At 38.6% G+C, this 14,777-nt stretch overlaps 1 protein-coding gene and 1 non-coding gene across 5 annotated transcripts in view; both read left to right on the top strand.

Annotated features, from left to right (window-relative positions):
* Positions 1-3,957: 3,957 nt before the first annotated feature.
* On the top strand, positions 3,958-4,030 carry TRNAA-AGC. Its single transcript has one exon. It is a non-coding gene; the product is annotated as a tRNA-Ala (tRNA).
* A 2,937-nt stretch (positions 4,031-6,967) lies between these two features.
* The window catches only part of UBE2V2 (ubiquitin conjugating enzyme E2 V2), a 29,426-nt gene continuing 21,616 nt past the window's right edge, over positions 6,968-14,777 (top strand). Inside the window, exon 1 of one of the 4 annotated variants that reach the window (XM_042836615.1) lies at positions 6,968-7,043. In XM_042836615.1, coding sequence (XP_042692549.1) covers positions 7,028-7,043 — 16 coding nt within the window. In that variant the 5' untranslated portion in view covers positions 6,968-7,027. Of the gene's footprint in view, positions 7,044-9,266; positions 9,341-13,195; positions 13,270-14,777 lie in introns of those variants that run through there. The other 3 variants (XM_042836630.1, XM_042836622.1, XM_042836646.1) reach the window with 3 other exon arrangements.

Raw genomic sequence — 14,777 nt, 5'->3', positions numbered from 1 at the left:
ATCAGAGGCTGTAAGACACACAAAAGTCACTGCTGATCAGCATATAGCAGCTAATTACTTAGGTACACATGAAAACGCAAGAACTTATCTTTGGTCAATTTACATGCCACTGAACATTCTGTTTTAAAATTAAAACAGATAAACCAGAGCTGTCAGCAGAAAAGATGCATTCACAGATGAAGCTATCCATACTCAAAACACAGGTGTCTGACACAAAAACACCACAACCAATCTTGAAATAAAAGGCAGTCAGCTTAAGATAGCACTAAACTCAATGAGTTCTTCAACCCACCCTGCTCCCAATTCAATCCTTCCACTTCTTGTTCTCAGTGATACAATGAGTAACCGTTGTCTGAGTGGCATCAGAAGGGAGTGCAATCTACAACTATTCCATTTTTACTAATACAGGGTAATATTGGCATCATAGCAGGCATTGGAAGCAATCCCAGAAAGACTGAGGTCCACGACACAGCAGTACCACAGCATAAAGAGCCACAGAAGAGATTACTCCACCCCCCCCAACCCCCCCCTCCCCAGCGGTGTGCCCCAACAGAGCTCTGAGGGCTGCGTCTCTTCTTTACAGCCTATGCCCCAGAACCTGCAAAACACAGACTCACACTAACACCGCGACCAGACGACCTAACAGCACAAAAAGACCGCAGAAAAAACCCTCCACCTGCTCTCCTTCGAGGGCCTCCCAGGCTGACACCAACCAGTCCACAGCAACTCCAAGCACTCTCCTCCTCCCACTCTCATGGAGGAACAGAGCTCCGCCCAATGCTGGAATCTTCTGTGGCAGCGCCGGCTCCCCCATCAGCTTCCCTCCCATATCCCAATTACTTCTTTTTTTTTTTCCCCTTCCCCCCCCTCAGGTGACATGATGAAACAGCTGGGAGGAGAGGTCTGGCATTGCACGTACCGTTGGTCTTCTCATTAGGGCAGTAGGTGAATCTTCAAAAGCACAGCCTTGCCTGCCAGTGTATTTGCATTTAAATAAACAAAAATACCTTTTTCAGTATATAGATTCATAACTGGGGTCATATCCATGCATTTCTTAGGCGTGGCATTCAGGCTGGAGGCTGGAAAATGTAATTTAAAGCAGTACGTGTTGCTCTGTGTTTAAGGCAGATGCTGTTGTTACCTTACAACCACGTTCCTCATTGCACAACCCTAAAATACTTGGGTTTGTATGTTTACCTGCTATTTTCCTTCCCATTTAGCAAATCACTAAATGTATTTCCCAAAACAAAGTGGAGAAAAAAAATTGGAATCTTTCAAAATTTTCTTCAATTTTCTTCAAAATTTCTCAGCAAAGGCTGAGAAGGTTCTCTCAACAGCTAACGACTTTCTGTAGTCAGGAGTGCTCCCAATGCGAAATTTTGTTAATAAAATTACAGATACTTCAACACTTCTCAAACGAAGAAAAGGTTCTGAAGAAACTTTAATGTTCTTAGACCTTACCATTAATAATAGAACTTAAACAAAATTAGTGCAGGCTTTGAGCTGTTTACCAGCCAATTAAGATTATAGCAGTGTTTGAATTGATAGTAACCATCATCTCTAAATAACTTTCTATGAGCAAAGATTTATCTTTTCAAAAGATAAAGATAAAAGCTTTGCTTTTCTCCTTTACCATAGAATCGCACTACCCAGCCAGGAAGTAACTCAGGAATGCCTGGTCTAAGCATGCTCTTTGTCATCACTGCTAAAAATGATTGACCTGTATTTACCCTGGGATAGTTATTGTTGGTTAGTTACCTCATTCTAAATTCCTGCAGATGATCAAATAAGCGGGTACTCCTAGGCCCAGATGTTCCAGGCTGAATAAATGAGGTCACATAAAAAACACATGCCTTGCCTCCAAACTCCAAACTGTGACTTGATATCACAGTTGCAGCTACCAGTGGAAAGCTTACCCAGGTGAAAAATACAGATGTATTGTGTAGCTGTCCTCTTAACTATCCAAATTCTCCGCTTTTTTCACTGCGGTCTGATTTGACTATTTTGTGCAGCTAATAAGGCCTTCTAAGGGCCTGCTTAAGCTTTGTGTTCACAGTAGTTGATTAATTATTTTAATTAACTTTCAGAAGGAAAGAGGACTTTTTGAGATACAGAAAGCTATTATGTTTCCCCCCAGTGTTCTGAGTGCAGAAAACGTTGAGAATCTTCTGTGCATGCTGTAGCAGCTGCCATAGAAAAATTAGTTATTTATAAGGCAAATCTACCTCCTCTCTTCAGAAGAGCATCCCTTTCATGCTAGTTTTAATCCTAAAGCATTCTACAAACTTTCAAAGAATGACACGCAAGCATTCATTCCCCAAAGCCTATATTAAACTCTGGATGGACTAATACAGCTTATATTTACAAACAGCTGTAAGTTCACAACAGCCTTATTTCTGATTCCTGCTCTCACTCGCACTGCTCATGATGTTAGAGGCTGACAACTTAGTACATGTTTACTAAATATCATTATTCTTAGTTTCTTATGGTAGGACGAACTAGGAAATCCATTGGAAATCAACATTACAGCTTTACAAGCACCAAGTCAGTACTGCTGTACTGCTTAAAGAGAGTAGGTTCAATTATTCCTGCTTTGTGTTGCCACTTGTAAAAAAATCCAGCTCCAGAAATAGCTAAGTGCATAAGAATGGTAGCTCCAAGCCACCCATCATGTGAGTGCAGTGTGCATAAACCAGCCCTTTCAGCATCATCAGCAGCCAGTAGGACAACATGAAAACCAGCTAGGCCAGATACAAACCAGCCAGGTGGCAACCTGACTTCCATTCACACTCTGATTGCATTTTCTCTTAGCCTTAGACTTGGCAGATGAGTAACACCTTCTGTTCTGTTGTCATATTCTTATGAAGTGAGAAACATGTCTCAACTTTGCAAAAAGTCATTGCTCACTGTAATGCTAACACAGCACAAGAGCAATCTTCTTTCCTCTGCAAGTGGAACAGTGTAAGTTCAAGCAGCAGGATATCATCTTGTGGTGATTATGTGCTATGTAATTTAGACGTACGTGCAACAATACATAGGGCAAGTGTGCAAATGTACACTACCACGCCAATTAAGGGAATGTTTATGAATTTTTCTCACCCTGCAGAGAAATGTAGTCTCAATTCTATTGTTGAGTGCACCATTTTATGTACAGAAACGAGCGTAACTTTCAAAAAGATACTCAGGAGATTTCTGCTATTGCAAAAAATAAGGAGGTATATAGTAATAATGTGCTTTTGGAACAGTAATGAATAGTAAATGAGAATTATTAAGAGTTTAGTTTCATTTGACCATGTTACTCCAGAGAAGCCAGACTTTCCAAAAGGATTCTGGAGGAGGGGAAAGGAAGGTGTCAAGAGTAGGGCAAAACAACATTTTTTCTCTCTGTTGAAAATGTGGATTTATTTTGTAAACTGTGACAGCCTGTTAGCAAAAGGAGCTCTGGGAATATGAAAATACCGTCCTTCAGTCTGCTCCCTTATTTTTCTTTACTTTGTGAGTTAAAAATAAATATGAACATATATAAACCACCAGGCATATAGTATTTATCACTCATTAAACATTTTCTGAACCAGGCTTTTCATGTGTGTGCCTTGAAAACTGGAAAGACCTTGGGCTTCCTTGTTGAATTTGGAACGTTTTTTCAATAAAGTTTGTTATTGTTGTTGTTTTTTAATAATGCATTTGATTTCTTTTGCAAAGGTTGCTCTTTTGGAGACCATCATATATGAAAACAGCTGAATAACAAAGGCTTGTGTTACAAAAGAGATGAATTATTCTGGCAATATACATGCTGAATGACGTATCACATGATTCCAGCTGTGTGTTGCAGTTGCTTGTTCATAAGTAGAAGGAATGACTCAGCAAGAAACAATGAATTTATAATTAGAAGTGGTTATATTGCAGTGATCAGTAACTGTACAGTATGTAAGTCTAGTTCAGAATTTTTTTTCAGGTGGGGAATTAGCTCAAATGGTAGAGCGCTCGCTTAGCATGCGAGAGGTAGCGGGATCGATGCCCGCATTCTCCAGCGTTTGTTTTCACTCTTTATTCACTGTGAAATAAAAAGCAGTGAAAATGTTTCCCATTTGTGCCATTATACGAAAAAGAATAAAAGTGAAAAACTTGGGTGAACTGCCAACTGTTCATATTTTGCTTTCAGTATTTTGTTTTTTGCTATTCCTAATGGTGTGGCTTTTTTTCGTATATGAGGGGAAATATAATCCTTATATGAAATAACAAAACTGACATTTTAATACAGTGGTAAACAACATGAACAAATTACAGAGAAAAATAAGTTAGGGATTTTTAATGTACCTTGATAGCTTTGATTCATGATTTCATTATGTATTTGATGACTGAATTATTAAATTTATTTTTTATATTACAGTTTAGTGTATGAAACAAAGCTGGTGTTTGTGTTGTGAGGAATACTCTTTTTTGTTGTTGTTGTGTAAGCTTAAGCTATTCATTAGAAAGAATGAGCTACAGTCTTCCATATGTTGTTTCTCTTTGCAAGATTATGTTCTTTCCTTTTGAAGCTTCACATCTGTGCAATATCATGGAAATTTTCTCTGTAAAACTGTGCTGTACATCTTATGTCATTTTGAGATATTTATAATTCTGATGTGATTTTCTGACTCGCTGATTCAGCTATTTCACTGCTTGTACTCCAAGCTTGAGGCAGCGTGAGGAACCACAGCAAAACTTTCCTGTAAATATAGGCAATTTGTGCAATCAGAATCTTGGAAGGACGCATACTGAAATGAATGAAAATAAGGAAACAAAATTATGAATTGGGTTTCAGTCTAAGGAAGGGGCAAATACTGTGCTGCATGGATGTTCAGGAGACAAGAAAGAACATAACCTCTCGATGGATGGAATAGAAACAGAATTTGCTTATTTGTCTTATATTCTCTACATGGTGGAGTGAAAAGACGCATTGTAACTTTAAAACTGCTAGATCATTGTGGTTCAAATGAGGTTCACTGGAGAGAAAAGAGTTATGATCTTCAGGAGTCCATTCTGAGGTCAGGTAATGATTTACACGTACATTTGCTTGGAATAAGATTCTGTAGTAGTTTTCTGTATGATTATTATTGGTTCCGAGTTTGCTGTGTTCCCATGATTGTGTAATACCTGATGCTTCCTCTGCCTTTAAGGAGGATGAATAATGTTGCTCTTCTCTGCTAATCAGACACAACTTGTGCAACAATGAAATGAGAAAATTCAGTGAGGCAGGTGCAGTCTGCAGTCACTTGTAGAATGATGGCATCCAACTGTAAATTCTCCAGATTAATTACTGCTCATTATATTTATGTACAGATCCCTATAATGGAGCATTGGTGTTTGTTAGAGCTTGTAAAAGCACTGCAATATGACTATAAGTAACAGCTTTTTCTTAGCCCATGTGGTGTTTTATGTCTTTACTTTTTAGATACATTGTCTTAGAAGAGCAGGCTGGATAGAGAAGGTTAAGGGTCCTAGCTCCCCAAAACACTACTCGTGGGAGTATTTGCACTTTCTGCATCAGTAGTTTTATTTATATATTCTTTGTAAAGAAATGAGGGAATTGAGCTTTGTTTTGTGTTTTTATTGCCATTCATACAGATTTATGTCCTCTATAATATGTCACTTAAAGTTATACAAGTTAATCATTCATTCAGTTAAAAATAATGTTTGCAGTAGACTTGCTCTAAGATACAGTTATCATATGTCTGTGATTGCTGCAGACTGAGAAAAGGGGAAATATTATTCGTTATTTGTCTTCTCCCCAGACCTTGTTCCAAATATTACTTAAGCAGTCATCCCTGGGGTGGGATGGAGCCTGGAGGACCATTACTCTGCAATTCTGGAGAATATTTTTAGAGCAAGAGAGCTAACTGCAGAAGCTACATGCAAAAATATACACGGTATAAATAAGTACATTTTACAACATGATTGTAGTTAATTATATTTATAATATATATATATTTATATATAAATATATATATATACTTATATTTATATATGTAATTAATTAATAGTAATTAATTTTCTGAGTTGAGCACCCACGTCTAAGTTTTCTTATAAGATATGTTATGTGGTGTTTGACCATGAAGTTTATAAAAGGCTTTTGTTCTAATGGTTACTATTAGCCATCAATTAAGTTCTAAGCATAGAATCATAGAATCGTTTGAGTTGGAAGGGACCTTTAATGACCATCTAGTACAACTCCACTGCAATGAACAGAGATATCTGCAGATAGATCAGGTTGCTAAGTTTAGTTCAATCTGATCTTGAATGTCTCCAAGAATGGGGCATCCATCCTGCATGAGTTGAAGTTGTATTTCAAAAAGGAGCTCTTTTTTTTTAATGATAAGTGACTTCACTGCTATCTGTAAATGCCCAATAGCTTGGGGAAAAAAAAGGAACTTCTTATACATTTGAATTTGTTCAGTTCTTCTAGTTATCAGGCTTTTTTTTTTTTTTTAATTTAATGCTGCAAAAATAAAATAATACATTTTATCCCAATAAACTTAGGTCAACATTCAAAGAGTGAAATGAGTCACTTAGCATAAGGGTGCATTTCTCTGCTGGCAAACTTATGCCATTTCTTCCTCCTGCGACCTGTTTTTTCTTTATTTCCTGCAGTTGCAATTAGCACTGAAATTATTTGTTGCCAGTAACCACGTGTCCTACATCAAGTCAGCAGGTATAGATGGACGGTGGAGTCCTGTGTGTGCTTCCAGAGTTACAGAGAGCAAGTTGCTTGGGATTGGTAGGCCTGCTGTCCCATTGGCATCACGTACTGACTGTTAGCATAGGATCACCTGGTAAGCGCCGAAAACGCTGCAGCCCACCTCCTTCTCAGGGACCTCCTCCCCGCACCGCCACACCTCTCACCCCGCCCCCCCCCTATATTTGCCCGCTCTCTCGCCCGCCCCTCGGAGCGGCTGGTCGCCGTGCAGGAAGTGACGTAGTGCGTCTGGCGGAAGTGACGCGTGTGGCGTGCAGGCCCGGCCCGGCGCGGGGGGGTTTGGACAAGATGGCTGGCTCCACAGGTCTGTGAGGGGGCTCGGTGGGCCTGGGGCTGCTGTGGGGAGCTGGGTGTTGTGCCCGGGGGTGGGGACTCCCTATGAGGGCCGGACAGATCTCCTTTTTCGGGGACGGGGTGAGCTGTCAGTGACGGGAGAGAGTGGAGCAGGGTGGGGTGGAGGTCTCTTCCGATGGGGAGAAAGGGAAGCGGCAGCACCGCCGGGCTGGGCTCGGCCCCGGGGACGGTCACTCCCGTCTGTAGGGCTGCGACGCCGCCATGAGAACCTGACCTGGGGCGTCAGTGGGGAGAGAAAGTACCGCGATTCTGGGAATCGGTGTGGTGGGGTGGAGAAGACTGTGCTAAGAGGCAGGAAGGGGTGGATGTGTGTGCGTGTAGAGAATGGAGGGGATGTTGCCAGCCCTGGTAAAAAAAATAAATAAATAAGTTTTAAAAATGCTGCAGAATAAGGGCTTGTAGCAAGGATCTGTACTATTGCACCATCTGCTGTGTACAGCAATTGTGATATAGCATCTTTCCAAAGTGAAGGTGGTGTCTTTTTGCTCTTTTTGCAAGGGGACAGAGGTCCGGCCTGTGTTGTGCATTTTAGGAAAAGTACTGCAGTTGATTGGTGACTGCAGTGTGCTGGGGATAAGGAGTGAAGCATTTTGTTCTCTTCCAGTGAGCAGCTAGTTTATCGTGTGGGCAAATGGAAAGGCAAAAAGCTGTGAGGTGTAACTTGGAAGCACGAGAGAATTAATCCTGTATCAGTAATCAGTGTAGAATCTGTTGAGTGGAATGTCATGGTAGCAGGTGGTAAATTAGTAGACAAGAATATTTCTTCAAGTCATGAATGGAAAAATTTAAGAAGCATAGGTATACTATCTCAATTTTGTTTCATGTAGGCCTTGAAAAATAAAGCCTTTTTCTACTATAAAAAGCTGAGAGTTACAGGGCCTCTTTCACTCTTTTCTCACTCCTGAGAGCTTATAAGATGTAAATGGGATTGACAGAGCTCAGGACAGAGGAATAAATTGACCTCAGTGCTCACTCTAGGGTGCATATTGGCCAGGTTGATTCATTTCTGTTCCCAAACCACTGGATCATCAAAGGATTGAGACTGTAATAAAGCAGGGATTAAAAAAAAAAAAAAAAAAGTCTTATTTTGATACCTTACTGTTGATTCTGCAAGGAGAGTGTTTTTTATGGTAGGAGAACATTCTCTATACTTGGTAATGTGACTTTGGAGATGTGGGATGCACAGAGTCCAATTTGGAAAGATTACAACAAATTGGATGTAGAGCAGCTCTTGCAAGTCCAAAAAACAGTCCAAAAAAGAAATATTATTGCCTATGTTAGGCTGAGCTGAAATAGATATATTAGAGATCAGTATTTAGTCAGCTATGGATTACTGCATTTTATTTTTTTAATCTGAATTAGCATAATACCTGATGTCAAAGTTTAAAAAAATTTGTTAATCATTTTACTATGAAATAACTTCCAAAGACTTCTGCTTGTGTCTGGGATCTGACATGGGATTTCCTGGTATGCACAGGAAATAAAACTGTTTTAGGGCTTGTGCTTTGAATATTGGCATTTTGCATATCAGTATATTCAGTAGAGTATCTGCTACTAAAAATTTGTATATCAAAAAAAGCTGTTTTTTTCCTACAGTGTATTTGACTACATAAAAAGCAGTAATTTTTACACAAAATTTCCATGGTTTTACGGTTATAAATGTCCTTTATAGTCTTACATGTGATATCTTAGAAGCTTCCATGTACTTTGTATAGTGCAACTGAATAGTGCAGTAGTTTTTGTCTCAGAAATACAGCCACACGTAAAGTTCCCAAAAAGTGGAACATGTACAGAATTGTACGTGCGTCTGTCCCAAACAACAAAGTCATTTTAGTACAACAAAGCAAACCCTCTTTAACAGAACTGCTAGGAATATTTAGTCATAGCTTCTGGAGGAAAATGCTGATTGCAGTGGGGAAAATGCTTTTGGCTTTGCATTTGCATATGCACAGATTGGAGATAGGATTTATTTATTTTTGTTGTCGTGCTTTCCATATAGTAGGTAGAAATTTTAACATTTCACACAGGCCAACTCTTAGCATGAAGCTACGTTAAGCTCATTTATGGAACAAAGGAGGGAGTGATTTGGTATAAACATGAGATTTATCTCTACCTGTGTGAATTTCATCTGCTCTTGCTGTAATGTTCAGCTTCATCCTTATTTATTTCAGAAAAATGAGTGTTTTGGTTGTGTGAAATCCAGTAATGAAATTGTAACACCAAGGAAAACCAACAAAACTTACTAAGGTCAACCGTCTCAGTTTTATTCCAGAAATTCCTTTAATGAGATCGCTAATTCTTTGAACAATCATTTAAAAAATAATAATAAAAATGCCTTTTAAGAACAAATAATCTAATTTGAAAATAGCTTTTATTTAGTGTGTGCTGAAGAAAATGTGTATGTTAGACATTTCGCAGCTATACAGTGCTTACTTCCTTTTAGAAATCATCTATGTTAACTAACTTTGCAAGTAAATATTTAATGTCTCAGTGGCTGACATTGCTCAGATAATTTCGATTAATCCCGCAGTATGACAGCTGCAGCTTGTAGCTGGACCTGGGCTGTTTGTGTGGGTACTGCTGGGGAAAAGGGGAAGAACAAATCAATTTATTTATTTATTTATTTCAAAGGCAACAACAACTGTTGTTGATACGATGTGCCAATTCCAAGTCGTTTAGCTGAAGATTCATTTTGTGATGTTTTGAAAATGTACAGCCCAAGATGTGATTGAACATAGCTTCAGCTTAAAAAAAAAATAATTCAGCAAAGCATGCCATCTAAAATATCATATGCAGCTCTAGAAGAAGGAACTGATCAGCAACATAATTTGAAGGAGTTAATTCAGGAGTTAATTTTTGCACTTCAAGACAATATCAAGACTGCAGTGTCTAAAACTGGATTGCTGAAGTCTTCCATCTCCTTGCTATTAGACCGAGGATATGAAGTAGCTTGTATTAGAATAAGACTAAGTCAGTGAAAACTCCCTTTGGTTTCCTGAAATCTGTCTTAGGTTAAAAATATGCATACATAGAATCAGCTGATCTATGGTCAGAAATTATAGGTGAGGTTCGCAATTCTTTTCTTACATGTAGGCACAAACAACCTCCTTGCAAAGTGTGCTAAATGGCTTCAAAAAAGCACTGCTAGATCCTGAAGAAATGTTGTTTCTATAAAATCCACACTTCTCATTTCTACTCACTTAATAGTCTCATCTTTAAAGGTGAATTGGCTACTTTGTGTGACTGGTGTTACCTGTGTGAGGCTGATTTTTTCTTTCTGAATGTATATGATTGATTCTGATTAGAAATGACACCGTGCTCAATGTCAGTGCCTTGTTTTCTTAAGTTTGGTGTTTACTTCTGTCTAAACTTTTGGATCTGGTTAAAGCAAGTCTACGTGTATGTGAGCACAGCTGTAAGGAACCTGATGCTGAAAATGAAGGGCTGGAAATGGTCTGACTCTCCAGGCTGTAAGGCAAGGACTGGCGATAGATTTATTGGTGATTGGGTGGTTTGTGTGTGGTGTTTTTGTTCCGTTTATAAAGCTATTTTCCCTAAAAATCTTCCATTAAAATGATTCCATAATGTGGGGTAATTTCTCAGCGCTTTCCTTTATATTTTTTACAATTCTTCTCTGGTCAAGATCAAGCTAATGTCTGCCTGTTCTGTGCTTAGCAGGATAGACATCAGTGAACTATCATACCTTGTTTGGAGGCTGCTAGATATTATGAGCCCTTTAAAGGAATAATAAATTAATTTATTCATTAGTGGGACGTTGAAGTAATGTTTTGAAGACTTTTTTTTTTCCATATGAGAAATAGTACAATTTAAGCTTTGTATCTAGAAAACTTGTGTATTAAACTTGACCTGGCTGGGTTTCTACTTTCCTTTGAACTATTTGGATACCCATTTCCTTCCTCTTTTCCTCTTCCTTATGGGAGAAATAGTTCTCCTAATATGTTTCACCTTCAAGGCTTTATTACTCCTCCTTCCTTTCTGTATTATACCTCTGTGACATTATTAATCACTTACCCTGGATTTATTCAAGAAGCCACTTAATAGCAGTTCAGAATTTTACAGTCCTCATAAATGTTCTTGCATTTTCAATGTAGTTGTATAAAGCAGAGAACTCTTGAAGCTGTAAGTAATCAGAGAAAACAAAAGGAATAGAATGCTGTATTCTGTGTGGCAGCGCTCTCTGTGTGGGGCGTTTTTCCATCCTGTCCTATGCACAAGGAAACTGGAATTGTTCTGCCTGCTTTAAAGTGACGTGGCAAGCCTCAAATTAATTTGCATGTGCTTCAGCTGGATTGAAAAGTATCTTGCTTACAAACGGCTTCTGAACTATATATAGACCATCAGTACTTTCTGACTGTGACGTACATAGGCAGGACATTTGGTATCTTCTCAGAACTTTGCCCTTACCATATTCCTCTCTTTGTTGCTGGTATTTTGCAGTTTGGTCTTTAAATGTAAGCTCCAACATACATCCACAGTGGCTATGTAAGAATATGCTCAGTGGGTAAGCACCTTCCTTAAAGCAGGCCACTTATTTAGGAATTTGTTTGAAATTCAAGGGTGTTACCAAGGTTAGTATGGAAGCCCATTACTTAAATTGTTGCATACAATCCTAGATAATACTAGCCTGGATGAAGAGACAAGCCACACCATTTCAGGAATGGAATAGCTGTCTTTCAGTATTTGGAGACAGATTGGTTATATTATAAATTTCAGGCTTCTCACATGAGAAGGCTTCTAATGTGTGGGAACAGAATTGCCAATCCTCATGAGTAATCAGTGGAGTTGAGGTACATATACACATTCATTACTTTGTGTGTTTTGCCTTTGTGAAGATTTTTCCTAAAGCAACAGAAGTACATGCTGTGAAACTGTGCAACTGTTGACAGATTCTTCCTCCTGTTTCTCCAGCTACTCTTGCGTGTGTTTTCCTAGACAATAGCTTTACTTCATCCTAACCAAAACTTGATCTCAAGTAGCAAATCGGCTTCAGCTCTCATGTCGCTTAGGTTTTGTTGCCTGGCTGTCTCAGCTAGCTGGTGGGAACCTCAGCATGGGTTGTGTAAAGACAAGATGCTGCTAGAGGAGGCATTCATAGCCGTTTTAAGCTGCACTCAGAAGGGTTCTGCTATATGCTGCTTTGCCCAAAAGAATGTTTTTCTTTGTTTGACATTTGGAAGGCACTAATGAGATGTAATGCGAACAATATTTTGAATAAAATCAGTACCTCGCTACAAAAGCTTGAGATTGTCAAGCTGTCAGGCTGGTTCTGAATTAGATGAGCTTTCACTTTACAACCTTTTCAAGTAGGTCTGGTGCCTCAGGTACGTGACTGAAGATTGCTTGTAGTTAGCATTTGGAAACAAATGGAACCTTCAGTGGAAACCTGAAACCTCAGTGCTCTACATTAATCCTTTATTTCAGAAGAATCAGTAGCTTCAACTGTGTTGGGGGGGGGGGGGGGGGGGGAGTCAGGAAAATAGCTTCTAACACTTAGGCTCAGTAACTGCTTAAAAAAAGTCACCTGCTTTCATTGCATCTGTGGCTGTTCATAACTGGATAGCTAAGTGAATTTGAAATGTGCTTGAGTAAATAATAAGCATTTTCTGCAGTTCATGTAAAAACAGTGTGCTTTATTCAGGCCATCACTATAGTCTTAGTGAAGTGTTCAGTGTTACTCATCTTACAACTTTTTTTCAAGGTAAAAAGTGTATGTATTTTCTCCCTGAAATTGAACATATTGTCATGAAAATATAAAGTAATTTTAACCTTTGAAACCTGGAGTGTAGAAAATAGCAGACTGAAACACAATTATCACAAAGTTAAAATAAGAATTTGGTGACAGTTCTCACTACTAAATACGTGGTGAATGGAACGTTTCCTGATTCTGTCCTTAGGTGTACAACTGACAAAATAATCCCCGATCAGACTGTTTTCCATAGATAAAAGATCTTTATGTTGTGTGCTCTGAGTGCTGAGTCATGTTGCAAAGGACCTTTATGCAGGTCTTAGGAAAAGTGTTTGCTAATCAATGACTTATAACCCGTTTTAGCCAGCTTTACAGCTTTGCTAAACTAAATCCTTGCTGCTGCTCTTGTTATCTGGGTCACACATTGTATTCCTGCTATTAAAGCAGACCCTGTGAAAGTCATTTCATGGTAAGAGATTTTGGCCTCTGCTGGGTTCTTCTAGTCTGCAATGATTTTTATGCCATCTTTCCTTGAAAAGATAGCTGTAAAAGTATGTATTTGAAATCCTTTTTCCTCTCTGCCGACGTAAGCTTAGCTTTAAGATGGAAGTTTGAAAAATTGAGCCTCTTTGCTGTTGTAACTCTAATTTAGTCTTTTGTACCTTTATATAGCTTAACATTTTGAATAGTGAGCTTACTTGTACTAAGCAGGGGTGTTTTTTAATTAACTTATTTATTATTTGAACTTCTGAAGAGAGAAATGGGGAACATTTCTTTGATAAAATCTTCATCCCACAGACTAAATAATCAGGAATTAATATTGCTGATGGGTTTTAAAATGATGGGTATTGTTTTAAATGCTCTTTTCTAGCTTCCTGTCATGGGTTGTTTGGTACAAAATTGGAATAGCAATAAAATCTTTAATTTGATCAGCATCACAGTGTCTCATTTTTCATAATCCTACTATGTCACACGCTAAAACCTGTGGGACCCTGCACATAGCAGGGGGATTGAAACTAGATGATCATTATGGTCCTTTTCAACTCAGGCCATTCTATGATAATTGAATCATTGCATTTCATTCAGTAGTTGCCTCTCCAGAGTTAATTTTAAAATCCTAAGTGACCTATGGTTTTCCACCTTTGTCCAAAACACACCTGACTGTGGCAATAGGTGAGCTCCTGCAGTAACGTAACTGTTTCATTCTGGTGTGCTTTTGTTACAGTTAGGCACAAGTGGACATGCAGTATTGGATGCAACGAAGCTCTGAGTTCACAGTGGTGTTTTTTGGCACAGAAAGTTGCGTTTAGGTATCTTCTAAATTGATAGGTTTATACCACTGATGTTGATGCAAATTTGTAAAATAGATGACTGTTAAGCAGTTTACATCAGTTTCTATGTAGGACTGCAATCTAGTCAAGTGTATTCTAATTTTCTATTGTTGTAATAACTTTTTTTTTGAGATATTTTAATCAGTTAAAACCTGTGGTGTGAAATCTCGAGGTTTGGGGTTATTTATTTATGCACCAAAGAGCTTGTTTGTGCCCAGTTCTGTAGTCTGAAAGTAAATGTATGTGAAGTGGAACAATCCTCTTCATCAGTGTTCGTGGACAGTATTAGCAATTGCATGCCAGCAACTGTATTCATGGTGGTCATAGCTATATAAAAATGCAAAGATAGGCTGAAACAAACTCTTAACGGTTGCTACAACCGTTCTAACAAGTTCTAAACTGTTCTAACCGTTCTAAAAAGTTGAGTTGTGTTAGAATTTCTCAAATCTGGACTATATTCTGAGTGTGAGTGTATCTAGCCTTACCTATTTGTGTGTTCCTGCTTGCTGATGTACGTGTGATCGCTCTTAGCCTTGCACAACTTTAAGAAATTCAGGGTATGGTTGCTTTGTAAAATGATCAGGACACTGAAGTTCATTCTGAAGTTAGTCCCCAAGGAAATGGGGAATAGAGGTTTCATTGAGGA

The sequence above is a fragment of the Centrocercus urophasianus genome, unplaced genomic scaffold, assembly GCF_019232065.1.
Source record: "Centrocercus urophasianus isolate 14NV4802_14NV808 unplaced genomic scaffold, USGS_Curo_1.0 seq_11, whole genome shotgun sequence".
NCBI lineage: Eukaryota > Metazoa > Chordata > Aves > Galliformes > Phasianidae > Centrocercus > Centrocercus urophasianus.
This window is presented reverse-complemented; position numbering and strand designations above follow the sequence as displayed.